We start from the raw sequence: 23,020 nt of genomic DNA, 5'->3' as shown, positions 1-23,020 counted from the left end.
TTGTCTGAATCTCTTCTTTTGCCACAAGTTTCACTTCATGAAAGATGATCTTCCATAGTGTATTGTTCTTTTTTAAGCCAGATTCACATTTATTTACTGTGATGCTTGGATATATTTGATAATCAACTGTATCGTGTCACATTTCACTATGTGCCTGTGGAGCCTCAATACAGTGTGGAATCACACCATTGAAAATGCAAGAGATCAAATATGGAAACTATTCTCATTACAGCCGATAGCTTTCATGAAAACAAGGTTAAAAACATGCAAAACCCTCGTTTAAATACTCTTTTTTGCACTTAATACATCTCAGTAAATCAGGTTTATAGTATTATGTTATGAGAGGATTTTAACAACCCTCTTAAAGAATTGGTGCTTCCTGCTCCTGCTCTGTATAGAAAGTGACACATTTTAACCTCGTGCCTCACCCTCTCTCATTAATGAGTTCCACAACTTTATCGGGCTGTTTCTTTTTAAGATGGCCGGCTCTTGTCAGGAGAGTGAAGCCCTCCTGTTCCTTTTGACTTTGAATTAGGTCGGAGTCGCTCGGATAATCAGAAGACAATCTGATTTTGTTTCCGGGCCGATCCGAATCCTACAGCCATCGGATTTACATTTACATTATATTACTGCATATTTATTCAGCCCGGGCTGTCACGCCGGGGCCTGAGTGGAATGACAGATGCAGATAATGCGTTTTACCGGGAGATGGATGAAGGAGCAGAATCGATAAGATCTCCAGCCGTGCGCAAAGAAAAACTTGAGTGCAGAGTCAACAGCGTTACCAAAGAGACCGGAGCCGAGGAGCAGAGGGGAAGAATAATCTTTTTTTTTTTTTTGTTAGTGTTTGATTGAATAATTGACAGATATTCCCACACACTCTCATGCATTACACGGCCGGTGGATGTAACAAGTGGCACCCATGCGGTGTCCCTCTAAATGAGTAAAGGGCAGCGGCGGGCGTGAGTGGGCTCATTGCTCACACAGGCGTGATGTTCTCCGATGTTCTCTCTCGTCTCAGGCTGATGTGGACGAAGGCGCGTCCCAACGGGTTGTGGAGAAGTTTCAAGAAAACGAATGGGACTGTAATGGTAGAGTTGATTTCTGAACATGTGGAAATAGCTTAAACTTTATATTCTTGGAGTTGAGGCTCTCCTGTTTAATTTAATGTGTGCTATTTCTATAATCTTACATTATTGATATGTTGTTTTATGCTGTTTGTGGCAGAGCTTTCCGTGAAGACAGACCGTTTCTCCCTCCTTATTCAGCTGTAACTTGTTCATTTTGATCACTTGGTGAAGGACGCTGCTCAAAAAACTGAAGAAGTGTTACTGTCAAGCATTTCCACGCTTAATGTGGGCAGCTATTCTTTGTGTGTAAGTTGCCGTAGCCAGCTGCCAACCAATACATCCTGCATTCAATATGCAATTACTGTCAGAATTTACCCTGAAACAGAAGCTCCATAGATCGTTTTGTCCTCTCGGTTTAGCTTTTACCCATCAATATCTTCCCTCCTTTGAACAGCCGATCAATCCCCGCTGGCCTCTCCACAGCGTGTCAGTTTATGTTCCCCCTCCAGACCATGTAAAGTGGCTTCGGTGACCCCGTTGTGATGGAGGTCTCTGGACGCCTTGAGAAACCCTCTGCCGGCGGTCTGAAACGCCGCACACACCCACATGTGCTCGCTGTGTTGTGAGTCATGGCTGCGATGGGGAGGAAGGGTGACGGGGGGCAGAAATGTGACCGTCCTCAGTAATAAAAATGAATTGTATCGTGGATGCAGGCGTTTATTTTGGAATTGCTGTGGGACTGTAGGGGACGGCGAGTTTCTGCCCGAGGCTTTTGTTAAGCAGCTTCAGGATGAAATTCCAGGCGTGTCTGTATTTATGGGAACTGCTCCGGTAGCACACTGACCCCCGAGTCCCACAGCTATAGTCCCATTTGTTCAGCTTCTAGTGTGTCTCATCTGCACATGTTGCAACCCGCAGTGCATGAAATACTACATGCATATCCCACGTGTTTAAGGTACTGGTCATGCATCCGTCCAGTGCCGGGGTCACCGGTCCGTCACAGGACTGACACACAGCGAGAAGACACGTGTGTGTGTGTGAGGAAACTGAGATACCAAAAGAAAAGCCAAGATGGAAAACATGAAACTCTGGGGTTATCTACCCTCTGGCCACTACTCCTGCCCTGTCAGGGGAAATAACCAGTTGTTTTTCATCCAACATGTGATTGAAAAGCCTCTCAGCACGAACCTGCTTCTTCCAGAACATCTTTACTTTGCGGTTCCAGTTTTGTGCCTGAACACTGCAGCCTCCTAAATGTGTCTCTAGTCTATTAAAAATGCCTTTCGCTGACTTTTTTTTTTTTTTTTTTTCACAGTCTCAGGTCCCCAAGGCCTGGTTTAATTTTGCCTCACCCACTCTTTTGCTCCTCCCTCTCCTAAACTGCTCCGAGTGTCGGTGAAGCCGGCGGTTCAGCTGTGGAGCGCACCCTTACATACTGTTTGGTCGTATAACCCTCAGGGACTTCTTTACTGTCGGCACATTAAATCGCCGCTAAATCACAGGCTGTCGTCTCGGCGGGCCATCGTTTTTATTTTTCCACTGCATTTACAACAAAAGTTTTATTCTTCAGTTCAAGTGCGTCACTTTAAAGCGAGGTTATCGATTTTTCTTTTTTTCTTTCTGTACCTGGCACCGTTTGCAAGGGGAGCGTCACCTGAGCCGATATGGCAGTTTTATCTGTGTATTCAGTTCTGTATTTTTCTACTTCTCTTTCTGCATTTTGCAGTTGATTTGATTGAACCTGGCTTTACTTACAGGACCTGATCTCACATTTGGCAAATTAGCAGTGGAGTTATGAAATTAAATTGAGCGTTGATGTGACAGTGTGATCAAGAAGGAGCTGTGTGTGTGTGTGTGTGTGTGTGTGTGTGTGTGTGTGTGTGTGTGTGTGTGTGTGTGTGTGTGTGTGTGTGTGTGTGTGTGTGTGTGCTTATTACACTCAAACTGTGTGTGTGTGTGTGTGTGTGTGTGTGCCCTCGCCCTAATGCATGCTAATCATTAGGAAGCACTGAGTTTTCCCTGCATGCGGTTTTTCCATACTGTGCAGTTTTTCCCCATTTCAGTCCTCCTTCCTGTTGCTTCCTGTTTTTTTCATTCATCAGCTATTTAGAGATTTTTTTTTCTTTCCAGACAGTTTCAGGAACTATTTCACACAGTCTTCCCACTTTTCTATCTTTATTCAAACGTTAAAAACATGTATATTTTCCTATTCTGCAGGTTTTTTCAGGTTGGGTGTGAAGCCAAGTTTAATCAGGAAGTTTCTTGCACTGAAGTGATTCTTAGGTAGAACTTCAGCAAGTTCCTTAAGTATCACCGTGTTGCTTTTTGTAGCTGTGTGTCTGATCTCTCTCTAGAGGAGGAAGTGATGCAGGGAAACATCGTTGGAGCTGCTAAAAAGCAGACAGAGATACTCTAAATGTCCATCCCTGAGAGCGTATTCTGCTGTACGTCTCATGGCCTAAAGCGAACAGTGATAAACACTCCTCTCAAACTCACTTTAAAGCATTTGCATTAAAAGTAAGTGAGACCCTAAAGGTTTTTTTTTTTTTCTTTTCGCTGCTCTCTTTCTCTTCTGCTTCTCTTATTCCTTTTCTTTTGTCCTTTTTCTTTTACTCTCTATCCTCTGCAATCTCCTCCAGTTTCCCTTGATATGCGCGCCTTCTTTTGAGTCCGTCCCCTGCTCTCCGCTCTTCCTATCTCACTCTTTTTTCTCTCTTTTGTTCCAGAGTGGAGGCGCTCCCTTTACTTGTGGTTTAAAAAAAAAAAAAAAAAAATCTGAGATTAGTCAGGAACTTGAACAATCGCGCCGCTCAGTTTTACTCCTGGTGGACACTTAAGGAGAAATGAGTTGGGGATGACTTTGTGCCGGGACAAGGGGACCTGGACGGGCTTGACTAAAGCCTTTGTCAATATGTTTTTCACAGGGTGAAGATCAATGTTAACTTCATCTGCTCGCTCCGCCAAAGAGGGCCTGATGGGAATCCTGATGGTCCCACTTGAAAGGAGGTAGCAGAGGGGGGAAAAAAAAAGGAGAGCGGCTCCAGCCAGAGGTTAAATGGGCTTTAGATGCTGCTGTTATGAATCGTTTTAGCGACTAGAAAAAATTTTGAGAGAGAGAGAGAGAGAGACCTATTGTGGAGCAATTACTTTATGGGGCGGGGCTTAAAGGGCTCAGAGCTCCATATAACCGGGGCGATCTCCGTCTCAATTGCCATTTCTCTTTCAGTTTGTTTGCGAATTTCATTGTGATATATTTTTATAACTTCATTTTCCTTTCATTTGGCTACTTGCTGAGCCAGATGATAAGCTTGCCGCCGCCCTCATGTGTAGTTTTGTAATTAGTCAGCAGCTGTTTAGCTCATTACGCTTCTTTAAGTGATAAACACTTTGGATGTGAAAATAAAAATTCTGTATGGATCAAGCAGGCATGATGAGTCCAGATGGTTAAATCTTTGGGACATTAGCCAAGTGGCTGGAGACGCTGTCAAACAGTGGTGGGATCGGATTGTGAAGTGCTGGATGGAGCTTTGTGAAAACACAATAAGCATTGTTGAGTAAAAGTAAAAAAAAAAAAAAAAGAAGAAATGTTGCAAAAAAACCCCAAATAAAAAAGTGCATTTCTGATGATAACCTTTCAAAAAATATAAAGGTTTTGAGAAAAAAACGTTCCCAGTGAAGAGAAGGATACTGGAAATTTCAAGCAAAGCTGCACAAATTAGAAGTGTTTTTTCAGATGCACTGTAACAAGTTAGCGCCGTTTGTGGCCTTCAGGCTAGAACCGCATATTGACCCGGTCTGGATCAGGCCTGGATTTTCACCTCTGATCGATGCCTGGTCAGTGAAAAACATCAATTAGAAACAGTGTGTTTGGTGGGTTCACATTCCAGTATCGATCAGCAGAGGACACAGCCGCTGCAGGAGCCACAACCCAACGGGACAAAAGTCAGCAAAGCCAGCAGAGAAATGAAGCCGATGTGCACATGGTGCGACCATCAAACCCGTTTTAAGACTTGACTTTCATATGATTGTTCCTGTTCATATCTCCCCCACTGGTTCTCATATGCAGCAGCTGCAGTTTTATCATTTCTGTCACATGCAACATGACGGAGTACATATTTATCAGGCTCTTATTTACAGTCCCTGATGTGCGGAGCCGGGCTACCCGCGGGTTTCGCCACTTCCGTCCCCCCCCGCCGCCTGCCGGGTAAATAATGCGAGCGGCGACGCCGACACCTGCCTGGAACCGCTGCCGAGCAGATTAACAATAAACGCCGCCTCGTCCTCCCTCCTTCTCTCACCCATCTGTTTTTGCTCACGTTTCCAATCAGCCTTGTGCTTTCTGCCCTTTTTTTGTTTCCCTCTCTCTCCACGCAAGCATCCACTGATACAACTGTACACACACACACACACACACACACACACACACACACACACACACACACACACACACACACACACACACACACTGGAGTAATAACTAAAAGCCCCAGGGTATGATCACAAAAGAGGGGAGCGAGAGAGAAAGCGAAGTGTAATATGAGCCTTTCTGGAACTTATCAGCATTTTGCAGAGACACAAACATCAGAGTGAAAAATGCATTTAAAGCCCACCATAACAGAGCGTGCCGCATGTGCTTGGCAAATATCCCAACCAACGGTATTGACTAAAGTAGTCTGTTCTCAAAGCTTTAACCACTAAATGTATGCGGTTTATAAGTTGACCTTATGGTGTTGTGGCCATCGCTCTCGCCTCACAGGTAGAACGTTCTTGGTTGAAGTCTGGGCTCGGGGCCCTTTTGCATGGAGTTTGCATGTGCTCAAGGCACATTAGTTTCCTCCAAAAGTCTAAAAAAACATACGTTTGAAGCCAATTGGTGACTTAGGATTGCCTGTCAGTGTGAATTTGTGTTTGATAATCTTTGTTTGAGTTAGGTCCTTATTGCAGCCCTGGATCTCTTACTTGGTTGCAAAAGTTCTGCATCTTAAGTTCTGCGTGTTAATGAACCCTGTATGAACAGAACTCTGATCTGGACCAAACAGTGGAAGCATCCTGTCCCTTCAAACTGGAACTGCACTGCTTTATGAGCTTTTGCACTTTCGTCGGCAAACATCAGACGGGAGGTTTAAAAGTCTCTCCCGGTGTTTTATGCCCGCAAATATCACCAAACAAAATAAAAATTTACCTCCGCTGCACCTTTTCCCGTCGCTCGTCAGGTGAACCAAAATAGAAGATGAGATGAGACGAGAGGGGAGACGAGGGCGGGAGGCAGAAAATGGAAGAGGGGATTAAAACCAGGCGTGCAAACAAAAACAACAAAAAGAGAATCAAAGATAAAACAGCTAAGCAAAGGTAAGCACAGCAGAGGCGAGGAGGAAAAAAAAACAAAAAACAAGCCGAAGAACCCAAAGCAATAAAAATAGAAGGGATCGAGAGGTGAAACAATAATTTTGAACAAAACAGCCGGGATGGACCTCTTGCTTCTTCGGAGCGTCTTGTTGCGTCTCTGTGGATCTTCCGTCTAATGGCCGCGCTCAGAAAAGCCAGACTCATTTCCTCTCGGTCCCCGGACGCGTTTTAAGGGGTAAAATGGATAGAAACTGGGCCGCCGAAAGCTTTCCTGACACACGGGGCGGCTCTAACACCGTGCCGCTGCTCTGCGCTGGAGGAGGATCTCAGGGGATGGACGGTCTCTGAAACGTGGGAGGCGAGGACTCGCATGGAGCAGACTGGTTTCAGTTGTGATTCTTGGAGGGAAATCTGTTAAAAAAGAATTTGATAGAAACACAAGTCTGCAAAAGCTGTTCCTTTTTTGTTTTCTTTTTTCATTTGCCCTTCTCAGCAGGCTTTAATCCAAGGTCCTTTACTTTTGATAGATTTCGTGGAAATGGAGCTTCTCCCTTCGCAGGCTTGCTTTCCACGTTCGATATTTCTGCATGTTTCTCGCCACATTACGCCAATATAAGTTATTTATCGGCTCCTATTTGTTGCATTTCCGTGTCGTTCTGCTGCATAAACAACAGCAATGTCACAGCAGGCAACCCTGCGCCTGCAGCCCCCCCGGAGGGAATGGGGGGGGGGGGGGGGGGGGGGGGGGGGGGGGCAACGCAGCAGGTTTCATCCTGACTTATTATTAAGCGCATTTTTTTGATGGCTTCATCCATACGAAAAATCAGCCTCCCCTCTGAATTTCAATGCGGCGTATCAAAATAGCGGTTTTATCGTAATTAAATCTGACAGACAGGAAAGGCCAAACATTTCCAGAGATGCCCTTCGACTTAATTAAGCGGCGTTTTGTGGAAGTTTAAGCATCGCAGGCACATATTCATTAGGCCTGAAATGTGTAAATATCTGAGAAAAAAGTTGTATTCAAAGAGCATTTTGAGGCCATTTCTTATAGAGATCGCTAATGCTTTGAAGATGAAGCCCCTCGTCCTCCACTTGAGTGTTTAATACACCTGAAAGAGAGCAGAAGTTGCGTGCGATTGCAGAGTGGTTACTGGCAGAGAGAAAGGAGGCATCCAGCGATTTCTCCTCCAACAATCAAAATATATTGTTCTGTTGCAATACTGTTAAAATTGCATTAGTAGTGAGTTTTTGACTGCACTTCTTGTTCTGCCCCAAAGACTTGTTCTCGAAGTTTTCCTACACTTTTTAAAACTTAATTTTGACTTTCCTGATTGATTTTCTCTTGTTTCTGTGATTTTCATGAACATTGGTCATGTTTTTTTTTTTTTTCCAGTAATTCATTTCATTCTGCTATATGAGCTATATTTATCCCATCTCACCAGCCGCTAAAGAAAATAACCCCTTTTGCTCTTTTTGAGTTTCATTCATCTTTTCCTGTTTGGAAATGGAGGCCGCCTCAGCGTTTTGTGCTCAAGTATCTGCACCGATACGATCAAGAGGGTAATTATTATTCTCTATTGTTGTCAAGAGATTTGATTTTGCATCAGCAGGGAGTAATTTGCAGGGTTACAAAAGGAAGGATTCTACACAGGAATATAAATTAATCTGATGTAATGTCATGAGAAAATGTTAAATAACTTTCTTACTATGTCTAACTTATTTTTTTTTTCACTTATGAGCATTTTTCTTTTGTAAACTAGTTTTTTTTTTAGTCACAAGCACCTTTTGTTGCAAAGAGTTTCACTCTTTATGCATGAGGGCTTTTATTTACCCAGACTATTAGTTCTTTCGCCTGAAACCAAAACAATAAAACGCTGAAGGTTCCTGGTCAAACACTCCTGGACTGGCTTGCGGAGACTTCATTTCCCTGCTCTCGTTATTCCACTCGTCTCGGCCGAGGCGTGAGCTCCTGCCTCCGAAATGAAGCCGTCCGAGGACACGGCGCTTGTTTGCTCGCCGTCCATGTCCAAACAGAGCTACGACCAGAGGCGACCGGAGCTCAGCGCCAGAATCGCTCCGCACTTATGAGAAGCTTGTTCCCCGCAACCTCTCTCGCCCTGTCTCTCTATACCGTCCCACAATCCTCTGCTTCAGCAGTGTAATAGCTGTTATCTGCGGGGCTGGAAGGTGATATGATTGGTGTTTGTGAGGGTCGGGTTTTTACTGTAAAGAAGACGGACTAATCCTCGGGCACGGGAGCTGTCTTTACGGGGTAATGGACTACAGGGTCACCTTTAGCCGGTGATATTTCAAACTTTGTGATTGTTTTCCACCTGGCCTGCTTTTTTGCTTCTGGTTAGGCGAAGCTCTCTGTTCCTGACACTTCCGGACGACGATGCTTCAAGGGAAATAAGGCCTCTGTTGTTGATGCATTTCGAGTGGATTAATAACTTTGTGCACCAGTGTTTCCTGTCACACTAATGTCCTTGGCCTTTCGCTTGCAGCTTTCCCCAAACGACTGAATGCGCTCTCGGTCATTCTTGCAAAAAAAGCAATAATATCCAATGTGGTTAATCTGTTTTTTTTTTTTTTTTTTTTTTTTTGTATTTTCCAGATTTATAAATTATACAACAGATGTAAGTGATCAGTAATCCCTTGTAGGCTTTACAAAGGGCTCAAATGCCTTTACACCCGAATAATGATATGATTTGCAGACATTGCAGTGGGCGAGAAGAGAATAACATGTTGCCACTGGAAAGACAAGCGGCGAACTGAATCCAGCTATTTCTCATCTGGGATTTAGGAGTGTCTGTTTAAGGTTGTTTACGCTACTCCTTTATTTATACCAGTGGTTATTAGTCCCCATTCCCATGTTTGCTCTTAACCACATCCTTCCCGGAAAACCCTCTATTGAGACCGGGCCATTAAAATGCAGCTGGCTTTGTTTTTTTGATATGAACACTACAATTGTCAGAGTAGTGAGGGTGTGACCATTGTCGATTTGCATTTTGAAATTGATCAAGTTTCAACAAAAAGTGTCTGAAGTTGGCCGTTTAAAGACCCAGTCAAAAGGTAAAAACACTTCCACACATTTTGGTTTGTCTGGTCTGTTGATCGTTTCTATCTTTTGATCTGTGCGAAGTTGTTTCACATCATATTTTCCATTTAAATCAGTCTCAGTTGTCGTCTACGCTGCTGTTTTCAAGTCAGCGTGCCGGAGCTGATCCCAGCTGAGTGAGATTCCGCCCTGGACAGGCGATCGTCCCTCTCAGGGTACAAACGCAGGGCCAGACCGTCACATATATTCACACCCAAGGGCAATTTACAGCAACCACTCGATGGCAAATGGATGATTTTGAATTCTGGCGGGGAAGTGGAGTACCTGGAGAAAATCCACATATGCAGAGAGAAACTCCCCAAAACCAACTCTTAATTCAAATCAGGAATCTTTTCGTGAAGCAAAGCTGGATTTCTAATGTGTCTCAAGTTTCTTATCGCAAAGTTTGGGGTTTTTGGTCTGCAGTTGTTTTTACTGACTGAACGGCCGAATGAGGAAAATAATGTGAAGACAAAAACATGTTTTATAACAATAATGTATTATTATTTTGTCAAACATCATAAATGTGGCTTTTAATCAACAGTATGCACATTTCTACATAAAGCTTGTGCTTCATACAAAAAATAGGGGTATATTTTTCAGAAAGAAATAATCAGACATGATTATTAAAGACTCACAAGAGTCACCTTGACAAATTTACAGTTTGTCTCCACCTTCATCTGGTTACGGCATGTAAAAAACACAGGGTTGACCAATAATCTCTAAGTTTCTTAGAACCAGATTAACATAATCACCTTGTTTTCAGATTGTAGTTTCAAGGTGTGTTTTTAGGCATTGTATTTTAAAATTACTTAAAAAAAAGGAATTATTTTATGTGAGTATATAATAAAGTTTTATGGTGTATCTCCTTAATGAAAAGGAAACAAAATAAATGTTAAGAATATAGAATAATATTTAAAAAAAAAAAAAAAATAAGAATGCAATTTGCTTCCACTGCGTTGTTCTGAACTTAAGTCTTCATAGCGTCGTTATTTATAACTTTAGCTATTTGCAAATAATGAAAGCCGAACTTGATGAGATTCGGTTGAGGATTTGAAAGGATTTTGTTATATTGTGGATTTATATTTGATTAAATTCTCTCGATTCACAACGCTAAGAACACATTTGATATGTGGGCCTCGGATGGCGGGCTAGATTATTCCAGACGGAGTAAGAATATATTTTGAAGGGCTTATTGTCATCAAAATGGGGAAAATAATAATGTGCAGAGCGCTCGTGAAGCCAGTAAATAACTGTGTATTTTTTCATTGGCAGCCCTCTGATTTTAACAGTATTGATATAAATACGTAATATTCAGTGATTTTCTGATCGTAAGTTGCCAAATGTCACTAGAACTCCCGAAAGATCGACTGATGTGTTAATATAGTCGTGATCCGCTCAAGAGCTTAGCCTCCCATTGTTTTTAATTGAAGATGATATTTGAGGGATTTGCTGGGTGTGGGCGGACGCAGCGAGACGCTCTGACACGCGGGGATAAGGAAGTGTGGAGTTTATTGACGGGACGCATTGAAATTGGCTCTTTTTCTGAGTTGGGATTTCATTAAAGTGAGAAAATGGGACTGTCAGACCGCTCTGGCAAGGTGACTGATGTCTCGCCACAACCTCAAAGGCGAAGGAACCGAATGTATAACTTTCTTTCAACCTGCGTTCATAACGCAGCAAAAAAAACATGCTTCTTGCATTTTAAACCGCCGGTGCCTGAAAGTGATAATAAATTACCGAGCGCTTCCTCCGTGAGGTTATTCCAGCTTATCTGTACATGTGGCGTCTGCAGGCCGACTTATTAAATTAGAATTTAGGAGGTCTGTTGGTTTCTGGTTCCCCTAATGGAAAGAAAACCTGTGTAGTTTAATCCATTTTATTGAGTACTTCCTTTGTGATTTATGATCTGGGTCAGGACAGAGAGGCATTTGCGCCTCAGTCTTCCTGGAGAACCGACAAGAGGCAGTTTTATTTTGAATAAAATTAAACTGCAGCAATAAATAACCTCATTTCTCATTGCTTCTATCTCATTGGTCGGCTGTATTCTAATTAATTAAACACAAAACAGAAAGTTTTTATACGCCGAGTAGGATTTATCTGAGAAAGTGCTAAATTAGCTGGTTTCTCTGCTCCAAAATGTCATTTTCGGGGGAAAACATGCCAGACTCCGTCGTCACCGACAACATTTGGTATCAGAAATTATTTTTTTCCCGGCTGATACACTCATGACATGTTTGAGTTCAAAGGCTTGTCTCGCTCTGTGTTTGAACCATGCAGAGGCCGCTTCAGAGCTGCCAGCCCGTATACGGAAAAGCATCAGGATAATTAATATCTGCTGTGAGCTCGCGCCATTAGCGAACGGGTCCGCAAAGTTTTCTTTCGCTTTATTAGTGAGAAACAGAGTTTTCACGCTTGTGACACATTATTAAGGCTTTACTGTACCAGTAAATTGGTTCCCCTTCTGTCAGCTGATGTGAATTGTGGCAATTATAAAGGAAAATGTATGAATTTCAAAGTTTAAAGTGAAGAAATGGAAGAAGGTTTTGATGCTTTAAAGTCAATAAAAAAAAATGAATCTGTCTTTAGTGTAAACAGAATAAAGTGATGTGGATGTTGAGTTCAGTTCCTTGTCTTTAAGAGGAAATCCCTGAAGTAGTAATAGCTAGAATGAGAAAGACGTGATGGTCAAAGGAAATAAGAACACAAATGTAGGAGAAAGTTCATGATAAACTACATGAATGAAGATGAAAACATGATAAAGTGCAGTCAGCGAATTGCTTTTTTTCCTTTAGTAACTGTGTATTCAGAAGACTTTCTACTTTCTGGTTGATTTTTTTGTTGTCTTTTTTTAAGTTGGAATGATTTGCCAGAAAAAGGTTGTTTTTCTAGAAATCTTGGGAGAGCTCCCAGCCTCACTCCTGATTGATACGTTCCCCACGTTTGCAATCACTGACTTTGTATTGATTTATGTAGCCAGAGCTCTCCGTGGGGGTCTTTCTGACCCCAGACCTCCAGCAGTGTTGAGAAATATAATGTTGAAGTAACCGCAGAACCGAACAAAGTTGTTTTCTAACTAATCTGATGGAGAATCCAACAAAAATAAATAAATAAATAAATAAATAAATAAATAAATAAATAAACACTCTTGTGACACATTGAGACAATCTGGGATCAATCTCAGACTGAGAGCTTTTTGCAATGAATTGAATTTGCATATTTTTCTTCCTGTTCTTGTCTGAGGATTCCAGCTTCCTCTCGCAGTCCAAAAAGCAGGCTTGTTAGAATAATTGCCAACTCTAAATTGCCTGTAGCGGTGATTGTGTGCGGGGAGTCGCATGTCTTTCTCTGTTCAGCAACATATCTGGGGAGCTTTTTGCTCAGTGTTAGTGGAAATAAACTCCATCCCTGTTGATTCTGACTACGAGAAAGTGAGGGTAGAATATAAATGAATGGGTGGATGGATGATAAGAATCCTTTCTGTCATTGCTTTGCAGATTAGGAGCTTTTGATTGGTTAAATGTTCGGGTAAATATGCTCACCTCGGCAACAGGACTTTGCAAAACTGGTGAATTTTAGAGTTCTCGACTCCACGAATTCTGCTTCTGACTGAAAAAGAATAAAATAAAACTGTGAAGGTTACATCAGGTAGGCCTTCAGACACACTTCATGAAAAATGAACTTTTTTCAAACCCTCTCCAGGAATCCGTCTCTCCTCATCTTACCTTGATGAGTCTATTAATGGCGCTCCCTTTTTTCCTCTCCCCGGCGCATTTGAGTGAGACCTGATCTACTTGCACGTCTCCCTCTCAAAATAACTTGCGCTTCGACTCTTCCCACAGTTCCGCAGCCTCTGAAAAGAAAGTCACATTGCTGAGAACTTTCCCAATGCAGGGAGCGGTAAACTCATTTCTAATAAGCGCCCTCGCCATGCGCCCCACAAGAGGCGGCGTGCCGCAGGAGGGAACCCCGTCCCTCGACGGTCCACTCAGATTGTCTTCCAAGACAAATGACTTCACACTTTTCTGCGTGTCCTTCTCTCCCCGCCTCGCTCCTCCTAATGATACAGTAAAAGCTCTGTAATGGGGTTGTAGTTACCTCCACCAACCCTTCATTTTCTGCACCATCCCTGCAATTTCATGACTGGCTGTGGCTGCTGTCAGCAGGAACAATGTAGTGGAGGATAGTCAGGGTTTTTTTTTTTTTTTTTGGGTTGCATGCGCAAGACCTGTTTGAAAGTTACTTCACCAACTCTAAAAAACACTCAGCTCCTCACTCCATCAGGTTCCATCAACTTTCCCTGGCAGGGTCTATTGATCCTGCCGGCTCAGTGAAGCCCAGAAAGTGGAAAGAAGAAGACAAAAAAAAAACCCTGGAGCCCAATGCTCTGAACACTGAGTTAAAACAAGTGTTAATTTAGTGTTTCAGTCTAATTTCAAGTCCAAACACCAACTGCCCATGCAGCAGCTCCACAACTCACACCAAGCCAGACTGTTCATATTTCTCGCTTTACTTACTGAGGGGAATATGTATTTGTCTTCAATCTGTAATTGGGCCAGTGTTTCCCCCAGTTAGTCACAAACCTTTTGTTTTTATTGCCTAGTTCTCGGCAGATAGTTTCCAGTCAGAATGAGTTTTTATGCAGAAAAAAGAGGCTTCCTTCCTGACATCCTGAATAAAGTCGACGTCAGATGTTGAGCTTATGGTTTGTTGTGAGCAAAGTCAATTTGACCCATCTGTTTTGCCATTTTGCCTTAAAACCCTTCTGTATCTTACCCATCATGCTTGCAGCTCACCTCTTCCAGGCTGAAGCTCACACAGAAGGGTAGAAACTCTTGAAACAATATTAACACTGAAACTCTTCAAGCCACATATCTCTCATATCTCTTCACTTATCATCAGTGTTCTCTGCCGGGGCCATTTAACCACGTTAATACCCTGAGTTTACTTTCCCAACAATTCAATGCCTGAATCCAGACATTTTAATAGGCACCGTGTGGCGATTCCATTTTTTTTGGCATGAATCTTTCATGCTCTCCACCCACTGGGGAGAAACGCTCAGGAGACGTTTTGGCACGGGCCACATATTGCTCCTAATCATCTGTTAGAGAGTGAGTGCTGAGGACACCTGCCAGAGAAAGACCCATGCAGATAGCTATATGTAAATAATATACATGCAACCAATGAGGGAGCCAGTGCTCATTAATTTAAACTTAAATAGATACAAGTCTGCAAATGTACCTATTTTAGTTAATGTAAGGCCACCAGTTCACAATCACACACAGGTATTGCAAGGATTTTTGAAATAAAATGAAAGCGTTTAAGCTGGTTATTTTAGTAACAAAAAAAAAAAAAAATCTCTAAAAATGTGAAGGCAATGTGTCTGGGAACACGTACCATTACTTTTCCTTTAGAAAAGAATAAATGTCTCTAACTAGCACGCATCCTGAAATGCTATGAGGTGTGAGCTTCGAGGTATTGGAGTTTGGCTCTTGAAGCTGTAGTTCTGGGGAAAGCATTAAAATAAAAAGACCTTGCACCGACACAATGGAAGTTAATTATTTAGTTATGCAAAAGCAGATCTGAGGCTTGCAGCCAAGATCCAGGTGTCCTTATGAGTTCTGACAGTGATTTGCTTAAATTATGTGCGTTGCAGCTGGATATCAGCTATTTGAGGGTGCCGATGCTCGCTCACTCAGTCATTGTTAATTACAAACACCATGTGAACTTATTCTAATCAGGAAGCTGTTGTGGAAGCCATGTTTTGCAGCTTCTCTGAACAGTGTCCCAAATGATCAAGCTGTGTTTCCTTATGAAATTAGAGCCTTATTTCAAGACACTCATTTTTTTTTACCCTGCTTATAATAATTTTGAATTATATAAGATGTGTGCATATATAAATACATCTATAATAGGTTTTGATGGGCTGATGTTGATTCTACGCATTTATTAATTCCATGCATGACTGATCTGCAGCTCAGCGCTGCCTGCCTGTCCTGCGCCGCCTCCTGTTTTGGGGCTTGCTTGTAATTGACCACAGTGTTGTGCTGACTCATCATGGCTTCGGTGGCCTTCGGAGACCTGCGAGGCTCCGTCCCCGCTCTCCACAAATGTGACTTTAATAGCCCGGAAATGGCTGTACTCCAGAGCGGGTCTGACGATGGAGGCAGGAGGAAGCGCGATCGGGGGAAAAGCTTGTGACTGGAGGTGGGAAGTTCAGGGGGAAAAAGGATGGTGAAAAGCTGATCCTGTGTTTTCTCTGCCAGAGGTCTCTTTGGTTTCAGGTGATGACACAGCAGCTCGTTAACGCGGCGCCGACTTGGGGCTGACGTGCCGGGGCGCTCAGATGATTTATTATCCATGATCCACCAAAAGTCTCCTCACATTAAAGAGATGCCTCGCTCGCGGAACCAGATGTAACAGCTGCATTACAAAATGTCCATGTTAGGAAGGTGTCGAGGGCACTCTGAGAAATGTAAACTCAATTTGTTAATGAGATTATGATAGTGAATACACTTACAAATGACTTAGAAATGACGACTTGTATGCTATATACAATGATTAGCTCAAGCCTAAAAGACAAGACAGTATCATCTACAAAGAGAGAAGCATTCCTTTCTACCCTCAATGTGAAAAGTCAATGAAAAATGAAAAGTCTAAGCTCATCCATGTCAAGACTTGGCCACCTAAAGCTCTCATTTTTGGTTATTTTAAACCCTGGTGACTTTAAAAACCCTTCAATTCAATCCTGTTATCAGATGCAATGTGATTCCTATCAAGTCTGGCCGAAAGACCGATCAGGGCGAATGTTTTCTCAACAGCATCATTGACATCTGGTGGTTGGCCGTAAAGGAAGAATTTTTATGAATGCTTTCTTATTATACAGAGTCGTTCTTATGCTGCGTGCTGTTTATTGGTTGTTCAGGTCAAAAGTACCAGATGGAACCAACGGATGTTTTTTCAATATTCACCGTCTCGCTATGGTTATTTATACTCTAACCCTAGACATAGTTTACCATCAGTATTACTACTGGGCACTGTTGCAATACTCAAGAAACTACTGTATGGCCTATTTTTTTAAGGCCTATTTCAGCTTTGTTTCTGTTTTAGTGCTTTTCTCTACTACATACATGTCCTGTTGGTTACTGCAACACACACCACACATCTCTAGTCATTTGCAGGCGACACTGTGGGCTCATTCGTCACCGTGGTTCACTGGCATCCAAACAGTTTCTCTCAAAGAACGGGCACGACAATGTACAGTTTAATTAGCCACAAAAAGTCCTTGTTTTCCACTGGGAGTGAGAAAGCAGAGCTCCTCAATGCTGACATTGTGTGAGTTTAATGATTTTCTGTCAGCATATACAGACAATCCAAATGTAACTTTCTTAACAACCTTCACTCGACATATCTTCGTAACATTGACTGCTTTTCTCAACCATATAGGCTTTTGATATATTTATATATTGTATCCCTCAATTTTGCCAAATGTCTTCCTTTGTTTTTTGTAGTTTTGAGTCATTGTACTCTGTTCTCAGTTGACACAGCGAAGTACTTTGAAGAAGCCCAAGCTGCTGCAGAAAGCGGCGATATCAGGGGGTTTGGGACCGTCGCTGTGCCTTAAGCAGACCGTCTCTAATTAGTTGTCCAAAATAAGCCACAGATTGTTCAGCCCACCGGTTCATCTCTGTATGTCTCCCTCTCCTGGGCCGTGCGAGGAGCCGCTGAGTCAAAGCCCAGCTGCCGCGCCATATTTACAATGAATCACTTAAGTGATCTTCACTGGTGGCGCGGCCCACTTCACCACACACTGTTAATTAATGATCTTTTCCTGCTTTTTTTTTTGTTTTTTTGTTCTTGTAAAACCCTCACAGCTCTTTTGTCGAGTGGTTCTAACAAAGACCCTCGGAAAGTGAAATCCCGGGTGTCCGGCAGAGGACAGTCGGAGCAGCATGTCGTCCCGCAAAGTGGTTTTTCTGTGAGACCAAAATGTGAAGGCAGCGTATGACTCACAGGGGGAATCATTTTATTCCTGAGGAGTAATCTCACGGGAGCCCCCCCGCCTCCCCTGCTCCGCTGATGGATGTGACAGTAATTTCATTTTGTTTTTTGGCGCCTGTCGATAGCCCGATGGTCAGATTATTAAGACGTTAACTCAAACCTTCCATTCAGGAGACGTATCGCTTCATCTAGACTCCAGATTCAGAATGTACCCCCCTCCGGCGTCCTCTCATTATACCGTCTCTTTCTCTGTATCAGTGCTTTTGGTTTAAGACGCTGCTTGTTATCTCTTCTTTTTCTTACATCATTGCCTCAGAGAAACCTCAGCTCACATTGTCTCTGCTCTGTGCCAGATGGGGCTTTTTCTCCCTCAGCATCATCCTTTGAAGTTATTAAACGTAGACCTTGTTGAATAAGTCTCATCTCTGTTTTGTTGGGCAAAACAAATTTTATTGGATGCAGCTCACCACTTTACCATTAGATTCTCAACCTTTTTCTGTAATCAGTCCACTAAATTAGTTTTTAATGAATTCTAACATTTACATTCCAGCAAAACCTCATTTGATTGTTGTTATTTTAATTGTTTGTATCAGAAATCACGTCAGCAAAGTCTGAAACAAACACAGAAAGTAAAATTTACTTATGGAAAGGTAATCTTTTACTTTTTCAAATGTGTGAAAATACACCCATTAACACTAATTTCCTTTTGAAGTCATGCTCAAGTGGCGCTGGTCTTTGGTTTTTGGCCTGGAGTTCACCAGATATGATTAGAAATTTATGGCCCCGGCAGTCGTCTTGCCGCAAATGCAGATATAGATACAGGAGTATAACATCCATCTATTCAACAGTGATGTGGGAAGAAGTGCAGAAGCTGATAGACGTGCTGAAAGCACGCATCTCTCATTCGTCACGCTTTTTTGTTGTTCTTTCTTTTTTGTCACAACCTGTTGCATCCAGGTGTGAAGGAACTTTGAAGACTCTGCCTTGAATGACCCCGAGCTTCTGCTTCGTGATGAAGGCCATGTTTCTCACTGTTCTCACTTTCCCTCCTCTGTCTGAAGTGTTGTGAGGAGCTCTGCATGGCGCAGAAGAAGCCCTGCAGAGGTTTGACGTGCACACTGAACGGACCATGACTGGGATAACTGTACTCCCCTGTGGTCTTCTTTCCTCTGGGACTCGAAACTTGATGAAGCTCCTGATATAAACATGATCATCTATTCTCAAGAAATACAGCGATTAGCATTAATATCCTCACATGTCTGTCTGGCGTGTTAACTCTAGGTAATGCTGGATCTGTTTTACGATCCGCTCGGTGTGGGACCACCCTGGAGAGAGTGATCAGCAGCATGTGACCTCTGACCGCCACTATTGTTTCCCCGACTCTTTTTAATCACTGGCTCTCTGTTTACTTATTGATCCGCTTTGCCAAACAACTAGCCAATTAGTTAAGGCAAAGAACGGTCAGAGTCTTGTCAGATCACGTCTGCGTCTGCTTTGTCTGCCCCTGGAAACGAGCCATTCATCCACTCGCTCACTTGGCGAAGCAGCTTTGGGGGCGGCGTGTTCGGCTCTGGCTGCAGCTATTGATTAGCCGCTGTGTGTGTTGTGAAGCCGCGATGAAGTGTTGTTGCACCAACAAATCCTACGGCGATGCGACCTCGGCCCTCCCACGCTCTGACCCTGCGCCGCGCACAGCAGCGGAGATGCGAAACACGACAGCGAGTATCTGTTTTCCCTCCAGTGCGATAAAACATCTTCAGTGTGTCGCAGCAGGAAGCCCCCCCCCCCAAAAAAAAAAAAAAACCTAATGGTGGGAGTTGGATTATGCTGACATTTTGGCTTAAAAACAAAGCTTTTACATGTTAAAGAGCCCGATGGCTCAAAGCAAAAGCTGCTGCTGATGATTAGATTCACCAGTTAATCTGGTTTTTGCTTTTTTACTCGTCAAAAATAGACGGAATTGCTGAATTTTTTTCCCTTTAATTGCTCAATTTGTCTGAAAACCTTCAAGTTTTACAACACAAAAAAACTGAACAAATCAAACGAGGTGCACAATTAAGGGCACAAAACACATGACATTTGAACATGTTACTTTGATGAAAAGAAATTATTGAACCATTCCTGACAGCAGTTTCGTCGATGGCTTTTCTGAAGTAGGCTAGCTGGTGATGTGAGAACCGATCAGAGACACCAGTAATGGAGCCATATTGCAATGGCAACACATCCAAGGCCATTTTTAAGTAGTTAGCTTCGTCATACAGCCCTGTTTTTATCCTCCACCAGTCAGACCGAAGCACAGCTGCTGCACTTCAGGGTTACCAGACAGTGGGAAGCTCGATTGACAAGTTGAATGAATGATGGTCGTGTCAATACAACACCGCACCGCTGTTTATCTCATCCAGCGACTGCTGCCATATTTTATGCAGATACGGACTCGTACTTGTACTTAAAGTTCCAATGTTGACTGGAAGTATAGGAGTCAGCGAACCTGAATGTCGATGGTCCACTTTTTTCGAGTTTTTCTGGCGAGTTACAGCTTGAAAAACGAGAGCCATTGCTGATTATTGCTGCCACTTTACTGCTTTTGTGCCCACAGTCGTGTGTTTTAAGCCTCCCATCTGCCGGCTTTCGACTTTGTCCAACATTTATTTTACATCAGTTGTAAAGTCCTGCTTCTCTTGCAGGTATTTCACGTTTTATCTCCAGTTACCTTTTGCTAAAATGTCATAACATACAGTCTGTAACGTCGTGGGAAGCGGAGAGGAATGTGGATTGGTAATGGCAAAAATCCCTCGATCTGTGCTCATTTTTCCCCATTATTTTTATTCTCTGGCTCTTAACACCACAACAGGCGCTGAGGCAGGCTGGCAATATAAAGGACGGAGTGAGTTTCAAATAAATCTTGAGATATTTTTGCCGGCTTTTATTTGGTGAGGTCGAGCGCTCCGTGGAGGCATGGTGGGGGTAGATCCGGTTGGTTTATTTTTTTCGCTCCACAAATACTCGGCGAACATATTTCCGCCATGAGATTCATCGTTGCTGCCTCCCTTAATCATATTGCCCGCATTGTTTTTCACTTTCCTATGAGATTGCTGGCGGTTATTGTCGGTATTTATTTGCGTAAACGGGAAAAGCGCCGCCTGAAATGCAGCTTTGTTGCATTTTCCGCCAGTCTAAATGAAGAAAAGGCACAAACAATGATGACTGTAATGCAGACTGTTTTGTTTTGCGTTTTTTGTGCTGAAAATCAGGAACGCTAAATCACATATGAAACCATGCTCTGCAGCTCTAAAGCAGGTATATGGATCATAATTCCTTCATGATCATATCTAAGCTCCTTGACCCGCAGTCGCTGTTTTCTGAACATTAAGGAATTCAACATTTGTTTGTGGTTGTTTTTCCCATGACCAGAAGTGGCTGGAGCTCTGAAATCTTTGAGGTGTCTGTAATGAGCTTTTGGGGTGAGAGGATTTTCAGCCGGGGGCCTTGTCAGAGGTAATCGGATTCGTGTTTTCTATTTCCCGGCAGGCTTATACGAGGCCACCTCTGGAGAGCAAGGAGCCTCATGTCATATTGATAATAAAGATGACATTTTGCACCAAAGAAAGCCGGGGAAAAAAAGAAAAAAAAAAAACAAGAAAAGAAAAGCGTAATCCTCATCTTGTCCGTCCGGCTGCCTGTTTCCTTCATGTTTGTTGCGTTGCTCAGTGATTCGATTTAATGAACATGCAATTTTTTAAAGCTCTTGAGTCAAGTGTGCTTTGAACCGGCGTTAGTTTTCAATTTATTTTCAAGCGGTCTACATATGCGCACCCATTGTTGCTTCGCTTTGATGAAGAAAAACCAATCATTTCTATTCAGTCTGCCTCTCTGGCAATAATAGATGCTAGACACGAAGTCACAGGTAAAGGCTGCTTACATGACAACTGCTCCATTGTGAGGAATCAGGAAAGGCGCGTTACGCATATTTCATCATATTTGTTCATTTACGTCGAGTGGAGGGGGGATAGAAATGAATGTGCAGCGATGTTCGGGATTTACACTCATTCATTTGCGCCACTTGTTTGAAGACGTACGGAACTCTGGTGAAGAAGGAAAACTTACGGAAACACATGTTGAAATACTTTATTGAGATTACTATTTCTTTTATAAATCACATTTTTCATCTGAATGGAGTGCTAAAGCTACACACTGAGAGCCACGTCTGCTTTTTTGAGATATCTTCTGCTGTGGCTTAAAAACAGTGTTCTTATTTATACCTGACAGTATTAAAGATTAACCTGAAAATAGAATCACACTGTGTGAATTTACCTCCAGCTAACAGCAGCTGACCAGTGGACAGAGAAGCAGCTCTGCACACTGGTCTGAGCTGCCTGCTCCTCCTGTTCTTTCACTGCCCTCTCATTTCGTCTCATCCCGTCTCCCTCCTGCCACCCTCTCTTTATTGGTAGCAAACATGAACTCGCAGGGCTCCAGTCGCAGCCATTTCAGTGTTTTGCCAGATTTGTCTGACTTCCCCAGTGCAGCTGGAACTGTTGGCTCTGTGGTTTCTGCAATAAATAAAAGCAGCCATGATGACCACCTGTTGCACTGACATGACTTCAAGTTAGTGTGAAACTGAGGTCTCTAAGTGAAAAATTGATCCCAAAAACAATGTCTTTTTGATTCCTTGGTGTGCAAAACTCAAGGCTGACTCCACTTTGTTTATGGGACCTGTTAAATGGAAGTCATGTGTCCATCCAGGTAGCTTGTCTTGCTTTAAAGGCAGATATTTAAATGTACAGAATGGATGTTAGACTAAATGTTTTCAGCAGAAAATGGAATATTTCCACTGACTTGCGCTGTGTTTTGAAAGAAAATGAAGATTCTGTTTTATTTTCTGTAAATTTGATTCATCTATATTTTCATCCCTCTCCACCTTTAATCAGAGTAATCTAAACGCGTATGTACAAAGTTTGACTGACTTTAAATATTGAGAATAAACAAACCTGACATCTCTCTGAGCTAATCTCTTGTTAGGCAGAGCTGCTTTTACTCGCTTTGCTTTTCTTGCTTTCCTTTCATTTGTGACTTTCTAATTACACCTAAAGACCGTTCTTCATTTGGGTCTATAAATACTTCTCTCTCCCTCTATTGAAGCTTTCCATTCACTGACACCAGTCAATCTTTAATTTAGGAGACCGGCCGCGGTGGAAATGTCAGCCGTGTTGTTTAGCAGCCCGCTTTTTATGTTATAATTGCACGCTCGTCCTTAATCCAGTCCTGATCAATATCTTTCGCACCCTTTGCCTTGAGCTACATGCATTTAATTACAGCTGAGTCTGGATCTGTGCCGTTCCGCCATCAGCCGGCTAACCGCTGTTTTTTTTCTCCCCCCCTACTCTGGCTTGTTTTGCAGATGATGAAGTTTGCCTGGGACAACTACAAGCACTTCGCCTGGGGCAAGAACGAGCTGCGGCCTCTGACGAGGAACGGCCATATTGGCAATATGTTCGGTGAGTGTCAG

General features: G+C 42.8%; 1 protein-coding gene across 2 annotated transcripts in view; it reads left to right on the top strand.

Annotated features, from left to right (window-relative positions):
* The window catches only part of LOC115397478 (mannosyl-oligosaccharide 1,2-alpha-mannosidase IA), a 198,037-nt gene that overhangs the window by 60,898 nt on the left and 114,119 nt on the right, over positions 1 to 23,020 (top strand). For both annotated transcript variants that reach the window (XM_030103828.1, XM_030103829.1), the window contains exon 2: positions 22,913 to 23,009. In XM_030103828.1, the coding sequence (XP_029959688.1) occupies positions 22,913 to 23,009 (97 nt within the window). The remainder of the gene's footprint in view (positions 1 to 22,912; positions 23,010 to 23,020) is intronic.

The sequence above is a fragment of the Salarias fasciatus genome, chromosome 11 (assembly GCF_902148845.1).
Source record: "Salarias fasciatus chromosome 11, fSalaFa1.1, whole genome shotgun sequence".
In the NCBI taxonomy this organism is placed as follows: domain Eukaryota; kingdom Metazoa; phylum Chordata; class Actinopteri; order Blenniiformes; family Blenniidae; genus Salarias; species Salarias fasciatus.
This window is presented reverse-complemented; position numbering and strand designations above follow the sequence as displayed.